This window comes from Rosa rugosa, chromosome 2 (genome assembly GCF_958449725.1).
Source record: "Rosa rugosa chromosome 2, drRosRugo1.1, whole genome shotgun sequence".
Classification (NCBI taxonomy): domain Eukaryota; kingdom Viridiplantae; phylum Streptophyta; class Magnoliopsida; order Rosales; family Rosaceae; genus Rosa; species Rosa rugosa.
In genome coordinates this window covers 62,866,588-62,887,434 of record NC_084821.1, presented here as the reverse complement: position 1 = coordinate 62,887,434, position 20,847 = coordinate 62,866,588, and the positions used below count along the sequence as shown (strand labels likewise).

The window sequence follows — 20,847 nt, the reverse complement described above, 5'->3', positions numbered from 1 at the left end:
GACATGGTAAAATTATCAAGCAGAAACCGCTGGATTCTCCTCATATCAAACTCAATTTCAATAGTCAGACAAGATATCTCATCTGCAGCTGGTTTTGTAGTTTGTGATCAACATGGCTATCAATATTTCCATAAATCTGGAATTGATTCCATGTCCACATTGCCATCCAAATCCAGATTTCAAAATTCAAATAAACAAAGCAAGATGGGGAGAAAACAGCTCTGACCAATGCCTCCTTCAATGCTCCAACTAATATACGGTGGACTCATCCTAGACGTCAACATCCAGAGTAGTTGTTGACTGCATAAAACACAAGAACAAAATGAAAACTGTTGAATTTAAGAGCAAGTTCAATGAGAACAACTTTATAACAAACTTACCACTAATGACTCTTCTTATGAAACTTATTACTTGCGAAACTAACATATTAGGTCATCGTTAAACAACAATAAATAGAAAGAGCAAGCTGCTAATTCTCTGTAGTGATCACAAACTTGGTATCACAACTTGATCGTTTATGAGGCCTTTCACAATTCCTAGACCTCCCAGTAACACACAGATACTTTCTTCAGTTCTACACAAACAATCCCAAATTTTATTCAGTTATTAAAAGGGAATATAGTTGACGGGGGCCTATTTCTATCAACTCAAACTTTTCATAACAATACTTGTTCTCCTACTTAGTATGATTTGTAAAAGAAACACAAATACAAACTGTACTAAACTTGATGGTACCAACTAATGACCCAACCCAGCAGTGGGTTTCTTCGTATACTATAAAGCCATACTATTTTGTGTTATATTCCTATCAATTTGACATAAGAACCGAGCTATTGTGTTCATGACAAAGAGGATTCAAGATTTACATGGTCTACAATACTTGTATAGTTTTCCTAGTTCTCTTGAATTGATCAAATTAATAGAATATTTACCTGAAAAATTTTGAGCATGTCGTAAAATCCAGACAAATCTAAGCAATGTGTTTTCAACCCGTCAAGGAGTCACCTTTAGCTTGCCATTCTCAGTTATCTTTGGATTCTGATGATGATAAAATTGACAAGAAATATTCACAATTAAGAAAATGAAAGGAAAAGTATAACAACAACATGAATTTTCACAAAAGAGAAGTATATAAGCAAATAACAATGTGATTAACAGCAAAAAAATCCTTCTCAAAAGCTCTGTGTTGCCTCCATTACCTCACTCTTTTATTTTCACGGACAGAAAGATCTTCATAACCATTGAGCCTCCTCTTCTGAATGAACTGTAAAAAAGTAAATAAATAAAAGGCATCAGGAACGTAGATCCAAGGAGATGTAAAATTAAATTACTTTCTTTTCTCGAAACATTTCATGTTAAACACAATCATGTTAAGGCAGCAGTTTTTGTTGAAGTTAATCTAATGGAATAACTTGGAGAGTACATTATGTTGAATTGTGGTATAATGCACTTTCATGAAGTCCCAAATCATTGTGATCCAAAATATTTCATACAAACATTGCCATCACAACAAACTGAACAGAACAGTCAAACCATTGTACCACTTACAATTTCCAATATCTTTTTCTTAAAAAACTTAAAGATGAACACAAGTGGCACAGAACCATGCTAATGATTACCATGTCACTGACCAAAACATCCTACATGCTACATCCCAGTCAATGCATATGTATAAATGACCAACCATCTAAGAAGGTGTCATCTATTGTTTGGCTCCAAAATCATGTCAACAATAGAGAAGGGTAGTAGTCATTAGTCAAGCCATGCGATCCATAGATGGGAAATAAAAACGAGTTATGTGCCTACCATATCTGGCTGTTCCTTCAACTGCACAGTTTTCAAGCCATTAGTAACATTCTTATTGCTGTAATCAGCATCACCGCGGTTGTCCTTGCGATGTTTTTTGTGCTTCTTACGATCCTTATCCTTGTCTTTGTTCTTTTTATGCTTCCTTTCCTTGTCTTCTAACTCACCCTTTGACTTCACCACTGAGGTACGGATCCCTTTCTCGGCCTGTTATCACCATGCAGAAATGCCTCTATATCACAAAATTCAAAACACCGAGCAGCCATCTCTACCCACCCAAAAAGAAAGGACCAACAGAACAAACAAACACATAGGTATGAGATGTCTTACGGAAGGTAAATGAACAGGAGTTGTCTCCTTTATTCGGAAAGCTTCACTAAGCATACCCAAATCGAAAGGATGTATGTTTGCATTCCTTTCTCTCATATAAGGGGTGTTCTCAAATAGCTGATCCAATTTCATCCCCTCCCCTTTCCTGATCTCTGTGTCTCCCACCACATTATGAAGATAATGAGTCTCTGATAAAGGAAGCGACCTTTTGCAAAAGAATTCATGATAAGGCCAAAGCTTATACTGATTTATGAGATTGGCAGCACCACCAAGTTCCCGAGGCCCTGATAATCATTCAAGGTTCAAGACAGCTCCTTGATAAAAATGCAGCAGGAGTTACGGTGATTTACTTTGCGTAGGGCAACACATAGAATAGATTAACAGTACACACAAATTAAAAAGAAGTTAAGGGTAATGAAGCCAGTATTACTACAACCATAGATAAACCATAATGCACATGAATCTAAACTCTGTCCAAATTGCTGTGTGCTTGCTGAGTGTGGGTGGTGAGACTCATGTGACCAGATACAGCAAATTTCAAAGAACAATATGTTTGAGTGGCAAACTGCTGAGAACTCTTCCAAATGACCATTTCACGATCAAAAGGGTCCAGTAAAGCTCAAATTGCTATATCACTGAGTTTAAACTTCACGTGAAATTCTCCATACGTGAAGCTCTGAACAGTGAATCCAGAAACAAACCCAAATGGCTCTACCACAAAGTGATGATTTCAAACAACATATACAGAAAGATCTTTGAAAATAAGTATATTAGATGAAAAGACATAGATTTTATGTGGTTCTCAAAGGCCTTTTAGTGGCATACACAAGAAGAGACTATAATTCTTTATATGTGACGCATTGTACCATCTTTTTGTCCTTACTTTTCTTCTTGAACAAATTCTTAAAAAACTATAGGCACAACCATAACTTATAGGACCCTTTCAGAGGCAATGAATAAATAGGAAGTGATAAGTTCACAGACATGAGAACAAAGAGACAAAACTAAAAACAGTTCAACAATATTTTGGATATATGCCTAAGATAATAATAAGAGCGCCATATGAAAGACTGCATAACAAAAATCTTATGTGGAAAATACATAAACTTAACAGCAGTCAAAGCTCATACATAAAACAAATAATCAACATAAAAAGACCTCTCATCATCCAAGCATTCTTACCTCTTCCAAACCTTTTCGCGTCAAGATCCATCTGTTCAACAACAAAAGTTCCAATCAACTTCTTCCATCATTTAACTTCCAAGAAAAAAGTTAATGAAACATAAGCAATGTAGTGGCTATCAAGCATTTTAACCATAAGGTATTTGAAACCAAATAAATCAATGTCTCAGTAACAGCATGAGAACAACTAGCAGAAAGAAACCTACTTTAAGAGGAACTCTAGCATAAAAAATTGGAACTCTCTTAAAACCCCCAGAAACAAATTTTGAAAAGAAATCAAATTAAAGTTGCAAACTTTACTAGAAAATCTTACTATTGAGAACCAATGCCGATTACCCATTATATATTATCAAAGACCCATTAGAAAAACAAAGCCAAACTTACAAACAACAAAGAAATCTCTAATGAAAAAAAAAGATTCAAAGCAAAACCCAAGTTTCTTCGTTCATCTAATCTGCTTCAGGTTCAATGATATTACGTCTATCAAAAATTGCTTCAGAGATAAGAGAGCGAGACCTGAAAAACGACACGCCGTATTGGATGTTGGAGATCGGCGGTTGGGGGCTGATCGCTGATAATCGATAATTTAGGTTTTGAGTTGAAGTTTTAACATTTATAGGTTTTGAGTTGAGGGAGAAACTCCCTTTTGAGTTTTGATCTCCTACAAGCGGTAGTACCTGTTCCTGCGTCCAATTGGATTTACGGGATTTGTTCCCGCCAAAATATGATAAACGTGACATCACACTTTCTATGTGGACTGGTGGGCTGAAGCATGAAGCCCAATAACAATAGCTTTAGCTTTACTAGTGGGCTGAAGCATGAAACCGGTTGGGTTCGGTTCCACACCCAAAAGAAAACGAGATGAAGAGTTGAGAGTATGGTTTCAGAGAGTGTAGTTAGTTAGGTTCTAGTTGAATTTAACCCGTGGTGTTAACTCAGTGGTTAGAGCGTCCACTACCTAGTATCCAGGTCATGGGTTCGAGTCACCATTGGGGTAGGAGTGAAATCATTTGATCCTCTTTAGATAAAAAAAAACCCGTTGTTTTAAGCAGCAAACCAAGAACCGAATCAAAAGCAATCAATGTGTTCTAGGTAAGTAGCATTTTTTAAGCCAAAGCCATATCAAACTGGCCGGTTCATTTCAGATTTTATCTTCCCCACTTTAAACATCAAATGTGTCTTAACGAATGAAAAGGGGAATATTTACCATTTGGTCTCGATCTACTATGTCCTAAAACTAGAGAAATCATTGACGATCATGAACAGGGCAAGTTCAACTTTTCCAATTGAAAGTAGCAAAAAGAAGAGGGTCTTAATAGTAGTTCAACTAATCCGAAAGTTGAGACAACTCGTTGATGGCAATTTGTACGATATGTCACTTTTGGTAACTCAAATAGTTGGTACCATTGTCGTTTTCATCATCTTGCAACTATGAACTACCCCATGTCCGTCATTTCTTAATCATCAACCTACCCATGCCATTTTTTTATATAATTAAAAGTACTTTTCAATTTTCGTTTGAAAAAGAAAAGGTACACTTTTCATTTGTCATTATAGTGTGGTCTATGTTTTTTGTGGGTGTTTGATGAATTGGATTCTTAATTAAGTAGGAGTACCTGTTGTTATACAACCATTTGACCTCATTTAGCAATCAAAATTGGTCATCAGCAGATAATTGAGCGACCTTCAATAGACGATGGGCAATGCCAGTCTCAATTGTGGCCCTTTCCCCACCTAGTTAACCTATAGAAGGGCACTGAGAATGTATGGTTGATGCTTTGTTCATCCCTACCTTGACATGTTATTGCTTATAATCTTATATAGCAATCTCACTTCACCAATAAAGGGTTATTGAAGTTTTTTATGTTATGAAATCAAACTATTTGTTACGTCAACTCATTTCTCAAGTATAAACGATGTATCCGCCTCATTCCTTTATTTCTAAGTTGATTTACATCAATTATGAAAATTGGACCAACACCTTAACTCACCGGAATACGTTAAGCTGCATTGGTCAAATGCTTAATCAATCTTGATTATACACACCAACCAGAGGGTTGTTAAAGCGTTAATATCAATCTGTTACTAATCTAGGCAACAATCCTTGAAGCCGTACATCACTCTCCACCCTCCGATCAAATGACTTCATACGCCATCCGACGGTCCTCCATCACACACTCACACCAAACCCTTCTCTGGTCCACAAGTTTCTACTAGTCCAGCTGAGAGTCATTTTTGCCGGCCCCACCTAACGTCACGTGCAAACCTATCTCTCCGGTGAAAACGAAGACCACCCAGCACAGTCACAGACCAGTCAGAATCCTCCACGTGTCAGTAGTTACAAAAATGGAAGTAGGGGTGTGGTTGCTTGGAATTGTCGGTAGAGCTTTCTCTCTCTTCTGCGCTTAGCTGTCACTCCACACTAAAATGACAGACAGGAACGCGTGTCATGTCTCGGATTGGTCGAATAATGTCCCAGTAAATTTCCTTAAAGCTTTCGAACCGAAGGAACAGCCCCGCCCGCGGCACTATAAAAACCCTAACCACATTTGACACCCTGGTTGTGTCGGCAGAAAACAGCGCATTCATTCGCGCCGTCGTGAGATATTTTCGCCGAGAAAAACCATAAACCCCAACACAAAAGATTCGAGTGTTTGAGGAACCTTTTCCGGGAAGGTTTGGTCGGGATTTGAAAATGATGAAGAGAAGGTCGACTCCGTACGGCAGAGACATGCCGTCTTCTACGACCAAGGACGAGGAAGTTGAGTGGGAAATGAGACCGGGAGGAATGTTGGTCCAGAAAAGAGTCGACAAGTCATCTGACGTTGCCCCGGTTCCGAACTTACGGCTTCGGATTGCTTTCGGTGGTCTCCGGTACGAGATCTCCGCCAGCTCTCAATCTACCTTTGGTACGTTATAATGTTTTCTTTAAACAATTCTTAGATTCACTTTGGTGCGTGAACTAATTAAACGAAGATGAAACCGTTTAATGTTAATGTTAGAATTCATATGTAAAACCGTTTAATGTTAGAATTCATTAGTGACACTAATTAAACGAAGATGAATCTAACTTTTTTGTGTACTTGATTGATTCCTAGAGAATAGAGGTAACTTAGTAATTATCACACTTTTCACGTCAACCAAACGAGTGATGAACATTTTTTTGGAGGGAAACGCGCGTGTGAATGACGGTGGTGTCCATTTGAATACAATGTCGGTGGCGAAACTGTGATCAATGCCTGAGGATAGAATGGTAATTTTGACTTTGCAGGGGAGTTGAAGAAGGTTCTTACGGCGGAGACGGGGTTACAGCCCGGAGACCAGAGGCTAATATTCAGGGGAAAAGAGCGAGAAAACGGGGAGTACTTGGACATGTGCGGAGTCAAAGACCGATCAAAAGTCATGCTAATCGAGGACCCAGCGAGCATCGAGAGACGAGCCAATGAGATGCGGAGGAAAGCTAAGATCCAGACCGCTCATCGCGCCATCTCGGTCGTGTGCTTGGAGGTCGATAAGCTCGCGGAGCAGGTGAGCAAAACCCACACCTCACTATTAGATTTTTTGTTTTTTTTTTTGAGATTGAGTGAAGAAAGTGGGTGAGACAGCTGGGATTAACGTGTTAGAATGTTGAGCATGAAACTAGTAGGGGGTCCGTTTGCATTGAATTGTGAAAGTGAAATGTGATCTGGTGGTTGATGGACCACCGTGGACCCTTCCATTATCTGAGACCTAATTATGAGATGGGACTCTGATGACCCGAGGCAACACTGAGGCCATGTTTGGTAACCGGAAAGTGGGCATTGGGAAATGAAACATTTTCCTTTCCTGCGTTTGGGACAGCCAAGGAAAGGAAACATTTTCCCAAATGAAAGGAAAAAGTGAGGGAAATTGGTTCCCTCCCCTCCCCCTCCGGAAACACTTTCCCAAAGGAAAGGAAATTGATTCCTTTCCTTTTCTGGTTACCAAACATGGCCTGAGAGTGATTTTAATTTCTGTTAGTGAATCAGTTAAAATCAGTGATTGCATGGTTGTTAAAGAATGCATGCTATTAACTCGATATAGTTGGTAGTTTGGATCAATTTGCAGCTGATTCTCAGGGAATTTTCATTTTTTTTTTTATCCGAATCATCCGATAGTTAGTTTAGCTTCATGCGCTTTCTATCATGTGAGAAGTTTAAAAAATAAATGATTTAGAGTGCATGGGTTAAAATTAAAGTCTCGGAGTTATTGCTGCTTTCAGTTGTCTATATGTGACTGAGAACTAAGCATAATGACTTGTCTAGAAGGTTTGTTTGGTGAGTGTACATGAGATTTTTTAAAATAGTCATGTACATTAACGGCTAACGATCAGTTACGCAGATATATTATTTCCCTCCGTTGAAATCCATGCATAAACACAAGTTGAATAGAGAACACTCAACGTATTCAATGTGGGTTAGGGATTACTGTTAAATGAGTTTGGTTGATAAACTCCTCATATTAATAAAGACTTGATTTTGGGGTCTAATAAACACTTGAATTTGATCTCCCAACAATATTATGGAAGAGTTGAAGTGTCCATTTTAAGGTTTCGGTTTTAGGTGAAGCTTACTGTCCACTAAGTACATGGTGTAATTTCATATTGGGTATATACACCTAAAATGTAGTTTGATGTGCTACCACATTTGAATGTTTGATTACATAATTTGTCTATATCTGAGTAGACACCAGATCCTTCTGTCAAAAAGAAAACTTGTTAGGTAGATATTCCAAAAAACCCCCAATATTCTCACTGTGATTCTATACATCATTCATGTACCAGTTTAGGAAACTTTAGGGAATCTAATTCTGTTCTCTTTTGTCCTTTTACCTACATAGCTCTTTCCTTTTCTTTGTCTCACACCATCACCATGCGTGCATACCTTTAAGGCTTTACACTATGAAAGGTATAGATTCTTAACCTTATCTAGTTTCTTTTTTAATAGGTCTCTGCTATTGAAAAATCTATCTCAAATGGAGTCAGGGTACCAGAAGTTCAGATCACCACACTAATTGAGATGCTTATGAGACAAGCAATCAAGCTGGACAACATTTCTGCTGAAGGAGATGCTTCTGCTCAAAAGAGTTTGCAGGTATATATTTTTTAAAATTATGATGCATGCCATTAGTTTATCACTAGACTATTTGGATCCGCTTCTGGTCTCGATATTTCTTGTTTTTTAATACAAATTGTATACCAGAAAATCTAATAAAAATCTTATGAATCAAGCCTTTCCAACGAGAAGTGGCTAATTTTTAAAATTGCTTTTGCAGGGCAAGAGGGTGCAGAAATGTGTTGAAACTCTTGATGCGATGAAGATATCAAATGCAAAGGTAAAGCCTGTGGTTGTGACAACAAAGTGGGAAACCTTTGATCCTCCTCCGACTACAGCCAAATGGGAATTCTTTGATTAATCTTTGTTCGATCACCACCGCATCTTTCGATCTTCTTTGCTTATTCATTCTATGTAATTAGCTCGAGAGCAGCAAAGAGAGATACCTACCTGTACTTATAGCTTTTCCTCCAGTAACTTTGCCAATAAGTGTTGGTTATTAACTTATTATAAGTTACATATATAGTTAAAAGAATGCATTTTTGTCAAGACCCTTTGATACTATTATGCCAGAATTTTGTGGACAGTTTCCTCAAGTTGAACTTGTACCCCTCATGAAGTGGCGCTGGTGGACCAAGAAGTGTTTGAATTTGATCCAGAAGATAAATGTTGCCAATAATTAAGGTATGGTCCGATGGTCGTGTCAAGTCGTGAGCATCAATCCTTATACTTTGTTGCTTGATGTTTGACTTGTACTAATACGCTGACATGATTTCACGTAATCGGCGATTATGATCCAAACTGTGATAAGCACACAAGTTCATATAAAAGAGAACACCTATATAAGATGTAGGAAACATCTGTTCTACCCTTCCCTTCAGTAGAGAAAAAGGTTCAAATCCATCTTTGGTCCATGAGTTTTCATTGTTTCAACCATTATTATTGGTGTCAATTTCTGTTTCAATAATTTGCATATTGGGAATATGTTAGGAAAATGGCAGCACACATTATATTTTCAGGTTAAATATGTGAGAGTAAACAACTTTCTTATACACCCAAATGTCATTTCTTTCTTATATCCCCAAAAAAAAAATGTCATTTCTTTCAATTAGTACAGATTTTGTTCTAAATGTGCATAGTTTCAATTTGATAAACTCATAAAAGAACAACACATCCAAAATCATCGGTCTACTGAATAAGTCTATTATTTGTAAGTAAGAGATTTTGAGTTGATTCAAATTCAATTACTTGTTGTATAAACTCTAAAAGTAAGATATTAGAGGAAATTAAGATCTAATTGTAACATGTGCGAGAAAATTGGGTATTTTTTACTCTTATGTTCAAAATATGAGATTTTATTTGCTTAAACAAACACTATATCTCTTTGGTATATGCTGATCATTTGCATAATTTGCCAATCTTGGCATGCTATTTTCCATGAGATGTCAAATGAAAAGTATTTGAGCTCCAACAACCAAAACACCAAATTTAGAAATAGTAATTCAAAACTTCAAATGGACATTTATAACATAAATCAGTTCCAAAGTACTTTTTTTTTTGCCTTAAAATAAAAATGTGTATCGGGTGATTTTGGGGTTAGAGGATCCTAATTACTATCATGCCTTTTCTTCTTCTTTTTTAAAGGGATATTGATTTCATTACATTCAATAGTCATTAGCAAGGGTTGGAATCTACCATGTGCTTGAATAAGAAACAAATGAAAACGCGAACTCTATCAAGTAAATGCACACTCATTACAGGTCATTTTGAGCTCGCTATAGCAGCGAACTTACAGTACAAATAACAAACTCTGTGTCTTCTAGGGAAAAATCATCAGCTAGCCTCCTATTAGCCAATCACTCAATTGTAGTACCAACAGAAAGTCACTTCCTAACAAACAAATAGGAGTTACTCCTCATCCATACGCTGCTTCAGGTGCGCTCGCCATTTAGGTTAGTTACTGACTCCAATAGAAGCCTTGATCCGAGTAGATAGGCATTTGAACACCATATACCGACCAGCCTAAAAGCCCAAGAAGGTCCAATTCTTCGGCCAGACTATCCCAATCAACTAAATAATAAGTGAGGGTGGCAAGATACCCTTCTTAAAAGCCTATGAATTAGGTCCAGGTAGCCCATACATGAGTCTAGGCCCAAAAGCCCAAACACACAGACAAGCAACCCTAACAGAAGTAGGCCATCTTCTGGCACGCCGTCAAGTTTTCCGACTGTCGGCCCTTCCGGCACAGCATCATGTCATCAATTCTGTGTCAAAACCAACCCGGGTCTACACCATCAACCTGAGCAAACGAAGCAAGCAAGAGATCTGCAATCACACGCTTCTCGACCTCGCCCGATGCTGATCAAGCACGCCTCTAGAGCACCACCAGCAAAATCAACCCGAGTAGAGAAACCCGACGTCGATCTGCTATCTCTAACCCTGACACCGATATGCGACACCTCCTTGACCGTGTAAGTAACACATATCTGAAACCGGTGTTTTGATACCAGGCGACTGTCAATCAAGAGAGATCAATCGACCAACCTGTGTTGCAATTGTCTAACAATCCAAAAATCCTCGTCAACCGCGGTCGATGCTAGACACAGCGTTGAGAGTCGCCATCAACACTAGGGTTTTCCTCTCTTGTGCTTGCTTGACTATAAGAATTTGTATCTAGCATGCTCTCTCTAACACTAAATCAACTACATATCAGTAACCAAATAACCTGGAGACATTGCGATTCTCTACATTATTTTTGTATAGATTTAAGGGAATTAATTATCTTCCTTTTCGCCCTAACAAGACGTCACCTGCTTAGCTCTTTCCTTTACTTTGTCTCATACCATCACCATGCATACCCTCAACACTTTAGCATTATGAAATGTATTAGACGATTTTATTTATTATTTATATCTTATAGTTGTTGCTTCTGAATATAGATCGTCTATTAGAAACCTGAGGAAATCTATTGCATAATCTTACGATTCAAGGCTGTAGTCCAATGAGAGGAGGCTATTTTTTAAAGTTGCTTTTCCAAGAGATGGGTTCACATCCCGGAAAATTGTTGTTAGTCCTGATATTTCCCAATATATTTCATTTGTCTGCAATTCTGCAAATAAATAAAATTCAAAACATTATAGATTATTATACTATATATTAAAGCTGGGTTTCCGGTTACTGTTACTAAGCCGTTTTTTATCGGCTCCAGCCGAGCCGGATGGTGGAAATCATGTTTTCGTCCTTATTTTGTGATAAGGACGACACCCACGTCATTTCCTCGACTCTTCCAGACTATCATCACCAGCTGCAGTCCCTCTTTCGCTCTCCCAAAGCTGAACGATACAGTCAATTCAATCATCCCAAAATTTTTTTCAGATCCATCAATTGTATCTTACCAGAACAAAAAAGAAAAAATTAACTCTATCCAAATCTCTGTCCTCAAGGAAAAAAAGGGTGCAAACTGGTCGTCCTGCTGTCGGTTTTGCTCTTAGATGGAGACGCACCGTCAAACACAGGTATTAACTAACTGTATTGATCAGGCTGTAAGATATAAACGTTGGGCTCAAAGCAAATAGGATGGTTTTGGTTTTCAGAGCTTTTGAATTTTTGATTTGTTCTAGCGTTTTTGATTGTGAATCTGGGTTTGTTTTGTGAATAGGAGAGATCCAAGATTGTGGTACCATTTGGTTTTGTAAATTTTGATTTCGTTTAAAAGTATTTCAAATAGTGTGATCGATCTGTTTTACTGTGGTTGCACGAGTTCTTCAAAGGTGGTTGATTATATTTTTGAATCTGTATTTTTTTTCTGTGCGCAGTGATTATTTCAGAGAAGCTATTAGATTTGATTATGTTGGTTTTTGGATTAAATGGCTTTTGAGCTTAACCCAACATTCTCTATGGTATTCATTACCAACAGCTTAAATCATCTCCTCCTTTTCCCATATTTTTTCCCTTTTCATAAAGAATTCATGTCAAAACGAAGGTGGGTTTAAGGCGTACCAAGAGGTGACGGGAGAAGGAGGAAAGAGGAGGATGGTCTAACCGCAGCCCTTATTTACAATACATGTGATTACGAATACTGCATAGCTTAGTATTCAAGATTCTGTATAGACAATTCAAAATTAACTCATATTTACTCTTTAGTTGAGGTTCTTGAGAAATAATGAAAATATGCCAATTGCTGATTTCCTTTGCTAACATATTGAGGACCTCTTTGTTCTCCCTTGCTTGCTTCTCTGATAAATGTTTCTCCCATTTGATTTTGATTTGCTTTCTTTTATATGCAGTATACCCTTTTTTTTTTTTTTTTTTTTGTATTTGGTTTGACTAGATACATGGCTCAGTTTATGTGCACCAACTTGGTTGACATTTTTTTTTTGGTCTGAACTTGGTTGACATGTTATAAGAAAATATTTTGGTCCTGAATATTAGTTTCAAATGGATATTTACTGCCTGTTACTCTGTTTAATCATGCGAGGGATTTAACAGAAGTTTTGTTGGTGGAGAAAATTGTAGCTTCATTGTGCAAGCTAACACTGGATCATTTCTTTAGAAGAGATTATTTACCATCTTTAACTGTTATTTAAATTTGAAACAATCAAAGCTTTTGAAAAGGACATATACTGGGTTTGATGGCTTTGGCACAAAACTGACATAATACATTTTGCAATGAGCTTTTAGGATTAGTTTCTATATAAGGAGTCCCATACCCAAAAAGTCAAGCCAATAAGCTACTCTTTTTACTTATATTGTTCTTTCCTAATGTAATTTTTATGCCTTCAGTTTCAGGGGCAACAACAGCTTTGCTTCGGAATCTTGATCATCGCATGTCAAGCTATTCATACATCTCCTGGTGTTTGAGAATAAACTGATGTTGATATGTATGGACCAAAAAAGAAAATTTGACTAGATCTTAGAAATGTTGATGAAAAGAATTATCTCACGTGTTTATAGGTTATACGAAAGTCCAAGATATAGGATGCAAAGGAATGCTTGGAACTGTTTTCTATGGACAGGGCGACTAAATTTAATTAAATGACCCTTGCCAATGTGAACAACTTCAAGAGGCTCTTAAAAGAGGTATTCTTTTTTTCTCTCCTCTTTTTGAAGTTTTGTTTACTGTAATTCGCACTACTGTACACTATTTGTGATTTACGTTTCATCACTTCATGAATGGATATTGTGGTAGGAGGAAGAGGATAATAACTATGAAGTAGACCTTCAAGTTACCTCAAAAAGATGCGAGTTTGATGAAGATGTGAGTTCTCTTCTACCCGTGCTTAGACTAATTACATTATTTTTGAGTTTTCTAGCATTCCTGGGGATATATGTGAGTTCAAATTGCCTCTATCAATTTGTTCGGTGCAATTGATTGGGAACTAAGGTGTGATTAATTTGAGTTCACGGCGACATATCTTTGTATGTTCTTTGATTAGAAGCAAAAAATTTTGCTGATTCTGGGGGTTTTACTAATTTTGAATCAATTGGAAACCTTACAAATAGTGAGTAATGTTCAAGCGGAATTAAGATCCAAGGATACAGTGCTATTGTGAACTCTGATAAGGATCGCAAGCTAGGATGAATTACACCTTGGCTTGGACCTGACAGACTTTTGGTAGAATATGTAAATGTTGCTTTTGTGTATGAATTTGGACTGCCTTGATGAATAGAAGCTTGATGCCATTTAAATAGAATTCTTGATTTGTATTGAATGGATCCATTAGGCTAACTGCATATAGGATTTGGAGTGATCTTTACACGTACTATTCTGATCTAATATTTTTCCATCTAGGATTCAAGCTCATCTGTGAAGAACATTCTTCTTCTAGACTCTGAAGGGAAGCATGTTACTCTCATAATTGGCCAACAATTGCTGCAAATCTAGCTTGAACAATCTGTGTTCACTAAGACTCTAATGACAAATGCATGGATAGAAGGTGTGCAACAATGGTATCATTTACAAAAAGTCATGTTAAATTACCAGATTTTCAGTCATCATAATTTACTATTTTATCTTATGCAGCAGAGGTTATGATGTTCGTGTGCAACGTTGTTATATATAAGTTTGTTCAGGACCTTCACTTCTTTGTGACCGGAGGTGATGATGAAAATGAACTCATTTAGCCACTGTACTTCAGGGATTCTTTGATGAGTTCCCCTTCTCTTGAGGTAGAGTTGGTCATAACTCTTGCCTCTAGCTCTTTTTTACTTTCCTTATTTATTTTTTGATATATACTTTATGCTTTGATGAGATCGTTGATGGAGGGTATTTTAATTTTCTTTTCATTGTTTTAGTGTTTGAACAAGATGTAGTACTGAGAAAGATGAAAACCATGTTATTATCTTATTTATGTTTGATGAATTCTTGATATAACCAACGCTTACAAATCAATATAGATGTGTCCTCCTCTACCTGTTTATGTATGTTTTCATAATCAGATTTCTAGATGTCAATATTTCTTACAGTTGTAGCATTTTGTCTATTGCATATTCCATCGTCATGAAACATCAGAACTTGGATTTTTGCCAACTGCAAATTGGTCACTAATAGAAATAATCAAATGAGTTATTTGACCTATAACATGATATCTAAAAAGAAGATGATCCCATCAGCTAGGAATAATAAGAAATACTGCGGACTCTTATGAGGATAGTCCAAATAGTGGCACAATGGATGTTAACATGGGTAGCCTCGGTGTTATCACAGATCCATTTCACATGGATAGTTTTTAGCACTTTAGTTTTTTAATTACACTGTTTATCTACTTTTTACAGCTCTTTACAATGATGTTCTGTACTTTTCACAGCTCTTTCCAATGATTATCTGCTGTTTGGATTATACCTCTTTGGAATCACTATTTGCTTTTTATATCAGATCTGTATTTGATCTGCAACATCTACTGTCTCCTTTTAATCTTGGTGATTAAACTAGACTAATTGCTTTTCAATATATATCTTCTCCATTTTTCTCACATTCACTGAAGCTATAGATAGATAGTTATTGTCAATTTGTGGTTCAATTGATAAATTCTTTTCAAGTGTTCAGATTTGTCATCTATCAATCTGTCAGCCAGAGTTTCAAATTGAATTGAAGTTTGCAGAGGCTTTAGAATTTCATCATCCACTGTTGAGCTTGAACCAGGTAATTAGAACATTCAGTTTTATGTCATTTAGTCTATTTGGTGGTATTAGATTTATATTACTTCACCCTTAATCTTTATATCACTACACTATATTCGTAAAATTTTACTCTACTTTTATTTATAAGTTGTCTTCTGTTCAATAAGCTGCAATAATGAATGAGATAATTGGTAAATTCAACTATAACGTTTGGAAATTTAGTTATAACTATAATTACTAATGAACAGATTGATTTCAATTTTCTTGAGTTCGTTTGGATCTTTTTTCCTTTTTTTTTATTTTATAAATGTTTAGTTGTGATTCAAGAAAAAAATTTTACTTATCCATTGTGTTTATATACAGACCAAGCATTACCCATGTGACTACGTTCATCATCTTGGCTGGAAGGTTGAAAGACGGCGGGTTATCTTTTTGAAGTGGATTTCTTTTGGCTTACTTTTGATCACTGGTAAGTTTTGTTGATATGCGGATCTTTACTGATTGTTTTGTGTAATGACATCAGTTGACATCGTATTTTTGTCAGCTACAGCTTGATTGATTGTTATAAATTGCAGACCACGATACAGGTGCAATTTTCCTTTCCACTATAGTTAATCAATTCTCAGCTTTTAGCATTACATTTTGATATTTTATATTTAACCCAGAAAGAGAAAACCCATGTAGATTTTCAACCTTTGTTGGCTATATATGTTTTTAGTCGAAGTGGGTTCATTTGGCTTTGTATATTGAGGCTTACTTGACATAGGTTTCTGCTTTTTTACAGTTAGAAATCTGGAATAGTGGGTTTCATACCTTGGTTTTGGATAAGGAATGTCGAAGTACAAAGAGGTAACGAAGATGAGTTTTTTTCTTTCGAATCATTGAGATTGAGATACAATGATATTGTTCATGTTGTGCAGGTGGTTAAGTGGTACATATGAAATCTAACTGCTCTAGAAACACAACAATACTATGAAAATTAAAATCAATCATCAAATTTTTGACTACAAGTGATTTTGATTTTGATTGAGATTGACATTTTATTGATTTCGATTGGTCGTTGAAAGGGTTTCCATATTTTTGTTTTTTGCAGCCAATGGAACAGATGAGTTTTGCAGGCAATGGAAGTCTCACTTTATATATAAAGACTAAAGCCAAAGCAGCAACCAAGGCCTATCCATTTCCAGTGTTATCACAGGAATATGGCTTTTTCCCCCGCAGCATCGCGCGGGCTACTTTCCTAGTGTTAACAAAATAGCAGCACACACTAATGTTTCATGCTTTATATATGATGAAGTCATGGTTTGAGTATGATGGTCATTTTGAACACGCATAATTTAAAAATGACCATCATACTCAAAACATGACATAAATAATATAAATTATAAGAGATTTGTCATTTTAAAGTATTTAATGTGTATACGTAGATCGCATTGAGTCTCAAATAAAATATTAGAGAAAATTAAACATGTAATGATAACAAATTTTTAATCGGTGAGCATGGAGATTTTATTGTTTGCACAGTTGAAAACTTGCCACATACACTTCCAGCATTGTTTTGGGGAGAGAGATTTAGAAGGGAGATAACAATTCCAGCATTGTTTTGGGGAGAGAGATTTAGAAGGGAGATAACAATTTGGTGGGATACACTATGGGTGAGGGAAATATAAGAGGAAGTTATAAATTTGGTGGGATACTGTAATTCCTACTCAAAGTTATTTATTTGCTAAAATTCAGTGAGGGGTATGCTACGTGCAGGTTGACAGGAATCTAGTGTGGGATACCTAGGGGGCTTTTTCAACTTGCTTGGATGATATCAATTTGCATTTGTGGATGAATTTTGTTAATTTTTCTTTTACTCTAAAATTTTGTCGAAGTAGGATCAAGATTATATTTGTATTTTGTAATTCTATGTTAGAATTAGATATGGCTTATTTAGAACAGTAAAGAATCAATGTTCACTACTGAAAAATTCTAAATCAATGAAAAAACCAAGTTGTTATTTATACATGAATTAATTTTTTTTAATTTTAATTTTTTATAATTTTAACAAAAGAAAAATGGACTGAAACTAACCTTAAGTACTCATAAAAACTAACCTTGGTGGCGATGGAACTTGCCGGAGGCGGGTGTGGCTGCTTGCAGCGCGTGGCTTTTGCGGGGGGTGGGGGGAATGGGCCTTGGACTGGGCTAATGTTCTTGGGCCTCGTTGCATTTTTGTAGTTTTCAATTTGGTTTGTTACTGTTTTTTTCTAGTGGTTGCTTGGTTAAAAATAAGTCCCCCCTCTGTTGGGCGGGGGTGTGGGTGTGTCCGGGTTGAGTCGATGCCATTGTTATGGTGTCATGGTCGTTTTGTAGTTCCATCTCTATGGCTTGGTCTGTTGACTATGCTGCCTGTTTTTCAACGTGACGAGGAATTACCCTTACACGTGGTCTGCTTATTTTGGGACACGGTGTCGGAAAGGGTGATGCGATTCTTCGTCAGGTTGGTTGCAGGGTTGTATCTTTACACTAGAGTTTGGTTGCTGCTCTCTGTAGCCCGCTTGTATGGGCGTAAATGGTGGTCGGGGTTTGGACTTGTTTGGTTCATGAAGGTCATTTCATATGACCTCCTTGTCACCTATGGTGTTTCTGAGGTTGTGCGCGACTCATCAATCATTCGACCTGTGGATGAGGGTGGAGTTGCAGCTTGTCACATCCGTGCTTTGTAGTCTGTTTGCTTGGTGTTTGAATAAAGGACTATATTTTGTTTCTCAAAAAAAAAAACAGAGAGCACTTGATTTGAACCTCACTGTAGTTGGGTCACTCAAGCACCCATCCCTAACTCTACCAATAGCAAAGCCCTTTCTCACACAAACATGTTGTGATGCTCCCAAAGCAGCCCTCACTCACCCACACAATCTCAACAACCTTAACTCATCACAACCCAGTTTCAAGCTTCTCTTCCCCAACCCGCCCACAAAATCCACTCCCCTTCATCCTCCAAAAATGCATTGCTCTCCTGCAAAGCTGCGCCTCCTCCATTTCCAAACTCAAACAAATCCACGCCTTCTCTTTACGACATGGCGTCCCTCTCTCCAACCCAGATATGGGCAAACACCTCATCTTCACCGCAGTGTCACTCTCATCCCCAATGTCCTATGCCCACCAAGTATTCTCCCAAATCCAATGGCCCAATGTGTTCACATGGAACACCATGATTAGAGGCTACGCCGAAAGCCAAAACCCAATGCCTGTAATTCAACTCTACCACCAAATGCGTGTGAATTCTGTCGAACCCGATACGCATACATACCCTTTTCTCTTGAAGGCTGTGGCTAAGTTGTTGATTGTGAGAGAGGGTGAGAAGATACATTCCATTGCTCTGAGAAATGGGCTCGAGTCGTTGGTCTTTGTTAAGAACGCTTTGCTTCACGTGTACGCCGTTTGTGGGCAGGTGGAGAGTGCATACGAGGTGTTTGAGTCAATGTCTGAGAGAGACCTGGTGGCTTGGAACTCTGTGATTAATGGGTTTTCCTTGAATGGAAGGCCCAATGAGGCTCTGACTATATTTAGGGAGATGAGTTTGGAGGGTGTTGAGCCGGATGGGTTCACCATGGTTAGCTTGTTGTGTGCTTGTGCCGAGCTTGGAGCTTTGGCTTTGGGTGGGAGGGTTCATGTGTATATGTTGAAGGCGGGTTTGACAAGGAATGCGCATGCTAGTAATGCGCTTCTGGATGTTTATGCAAAGTGTGGAAGCATAAGGGAGGCGCAGAAGGTGTTTGAAGAAATGGAGGAGAGGAGTGTGGTTTCGTGGACTGCTTTGGTTGTTGGGTTGGCTGTTAATGGGTTTGGTAAGGAAGCATTGGAGCTTTTTAAAGAGTTTAAAAGAGAGGGATTGGTGCCGACTGAGATAACTTTTGTTGGGGTTCTATATGCCTGTAGTCATTGCGGGATGGTTGATGAAGGGTTTGAGTACTTTAGAGTGATGAAAGAGGAGTATCGGATTGTGCCCAGAATAGAACATTATGGTTGCATGGTTGATTTGTTAGCTAGAGCAGGCTTAGTGAAAGAAGCGTATGAATACATTAAGGACATGCCTGTTCAGCCCAATGCTGTTATTTGGAGGACCTTATTAGGAGCATGCACCATACATGGGCAATCGGCTCTAGGGGAGATTGCAAGAGGCCACATCCTGCAGTTAGAACCTCGACATAGTGGGGATTATGTGCTAATCTCCAATCTCTATGCATCTGAGCGTCGATGGTCGGATGTGCAAAAGGTGAGGAGAACAATGCTCAGTGAAGGTGTGAAGAAAACTCCGGGCTATAGTATTGTTGAGTTGAGGAACAGAGTTTTCGAGTTTACTATGGGTGATAGATCTCATCCACAAAGTGATGAGATATATGCAAAGCTGGTAGAGATTACAAAATTACTGAAACAGAAAGGTTATGTGCCTCATACAGAGAATGTTCTTGCAGACATAGAGGAGGAAGAAAAAGAAAATGCTTTGTCCTATCACAGTGAAAAAATTGCAATTGCATTCATGCTCCTAGTTACCGCACCAGGGTTACCAATTAGGATTTGGAAGAATTTGAGAGTTTGTGCAGATTGTCATCTTGCATTTAAGCTCATCTCAAAGGTTTATGATCGGGAGATTGTTGTGAGGGATCGTAGCCGATTTCACCATTTTAGAGATGGTTCTTGTTCTTGTAGTGATTACTGGTGACATGAGTAATCTGTTTGTAATAGTCAACTTCGAATAACAAAAGTTGTGGTGGCATGGCAGCCTCATCTCTGCCATTGAAGATTTGAATATGACCACACAAAGATTACCATTTTTTTCCTTAGAGTTTGATTAGTCTTGGAAGACAATAGAAGCCGAGATCTACTGTCCTTGCTGGTATATATGCCCTTGCTCCAAGCGATCCTCTCCCATAAACAATTTTATGTTCCAAGTTTCCAACTTAATTTTTTTGGCCAGTTCTGTTCCAACTTTCAAATCAGTTCTCTTGGGATAGTTGCAACCGAACAAGAGTATATCCTTTTGTATACCATTGCGGTTCTTAAACGGTTATTTATATTTAGCATGAAATATGCTCTAAGAGTTGAATTTACATTGGTTGACTTGCGGGTTTTGATTCACTTTAAAGTTTAATGGGTGGTCAAATGAAAAAATTAACACCTTTAAAAGCACGGACAAGTCATAACATCACCAGCTCGCAACATGTTGAATGGAGATCGATAAAAGTGAAAAGCTGAGAAACAAAATAATTTTTTTTTTTTTTTTTTGGATCAAAATGAATTTTATTAAACTCAATCAACTCAACAGAGTACAAATTAGGTCAATAAACTCTCC

At 37.5% G+C, this 20,847-nt stretch overlaps 3 protein-coding genes and 1 long non-coding RNA gene across 8 annotated transcripts; 3 read left to right on the top strand and 1 right to left on the bottom strand.

The window, feature by feature from the left end:
• Positions 1-3,925, bottom strand: LOC133729201 (probable mediator of RNA polymerase II transcription subunit 19b). Of its 2 annotated transcripts, none has more exons than XR_009856304.1 (7): positions 3,835-3,924; positions 3,319-3,349; positions 2,137-2,420; positions 1,807-2,013; positions 1,200-1,264; positions 933-1,038; positions 1-300 (listed from the first exon to the last, which is right to left on the bottom strand). XR_009856304.1 is itself a non-coding variant. In XM_062156689.1 (7 exons), exons 2-7 carry the CDS (start codon positions 3,347-3,349, stop codon positions 271-273), a joined length of 675 nt encoding a protein of 224 aa, XP_062012673.1. In that variant the 5' UTR covers positions 3,835-3,925; the 3' UTR covers positions 1-270. The 2 variants fall into 2 exon arrangements, 1 of the variants encoding a protein (XP_062012673.1); XM_062156689.1 differs by having other exon boundaries at positions 933-991; positions 1,201-1,264; positions 3,835-3,925.
• A 1,907-nt stretch (positions 3,926-5,832) lies between these two features.
• LOC133729200 (BAG family molecular chaperone regulator 3-like) lies at positions 5,833-8,939 on the top strand. The gene is made up of 4 exons (XM_062156688.1): positions 5,833-6,227; positions 6,590-6,846; positions 8,283-8,429; positions 8,611-8,939. The coding sequence occupies exons 1-4, from the start codon at positions 6,014-6,016 to the stop codon at positions 8,749-8,751; spliced, it is 759 nt and encodes a 252-aa protein (XP_062012672.1). The 5' UTR covers positions 5,833-6,013; the 3' UTR covers positions 8,752-8,939.
• A 2,646-nt stretch (positions 8,940-11,585) lies between these two features.
• On the top strand, positions 11,586-17,030 carry LOC133729199 (uncharacterized). 4 transcript variants are annotated; one of them, XR_009856301.1, is made up of 11 exons: positions 11,586-11,905; positions 13,173-13,270; positions 13,344-13,469; positions 13,579-13,647; positions 14,182-14,326; positions 14,416-14,558; positions 15,436-15,531; positions 15,873-15,978; positions 16,060-16,096; positions 16,294-16,358; positions 16,603-17,030. It is a non-coding gene; the product is annotated as an uncharacterized LOC133729199 (long non-coding RNA). The 4 variants fall into 4 exon arrangements; XR_009856302.1 differs by having other exon boundaries at positions 14,413-14,558; positions 16,054-16,096; XR_009856300.1 differs by having other exon boundaries at positions 11,588-11,905; positions 14,413-14,558.
• A 654-nt stretch (positions 17,031-17,684) lies between these two features.
• Positions 17,685-20,338, top strand: LOC133732891 (pentatricopeptide repeat-containing protein At4g21065). The gene has a single exon (XM_062160499.1). The coding sequence runs from the start codon at positions 18,376-18,378 to the stop codon at positions 20,215-20,217; it is 1,842 nt and encodes a 613-aa protein (XP_062016483.1). The 5' UTR covers positions 17,685-18,375; the 3' UTR covers positions 20,218-20,338.
• Positions 20,339-20,847: the final 509 nt, after the last annotated feature.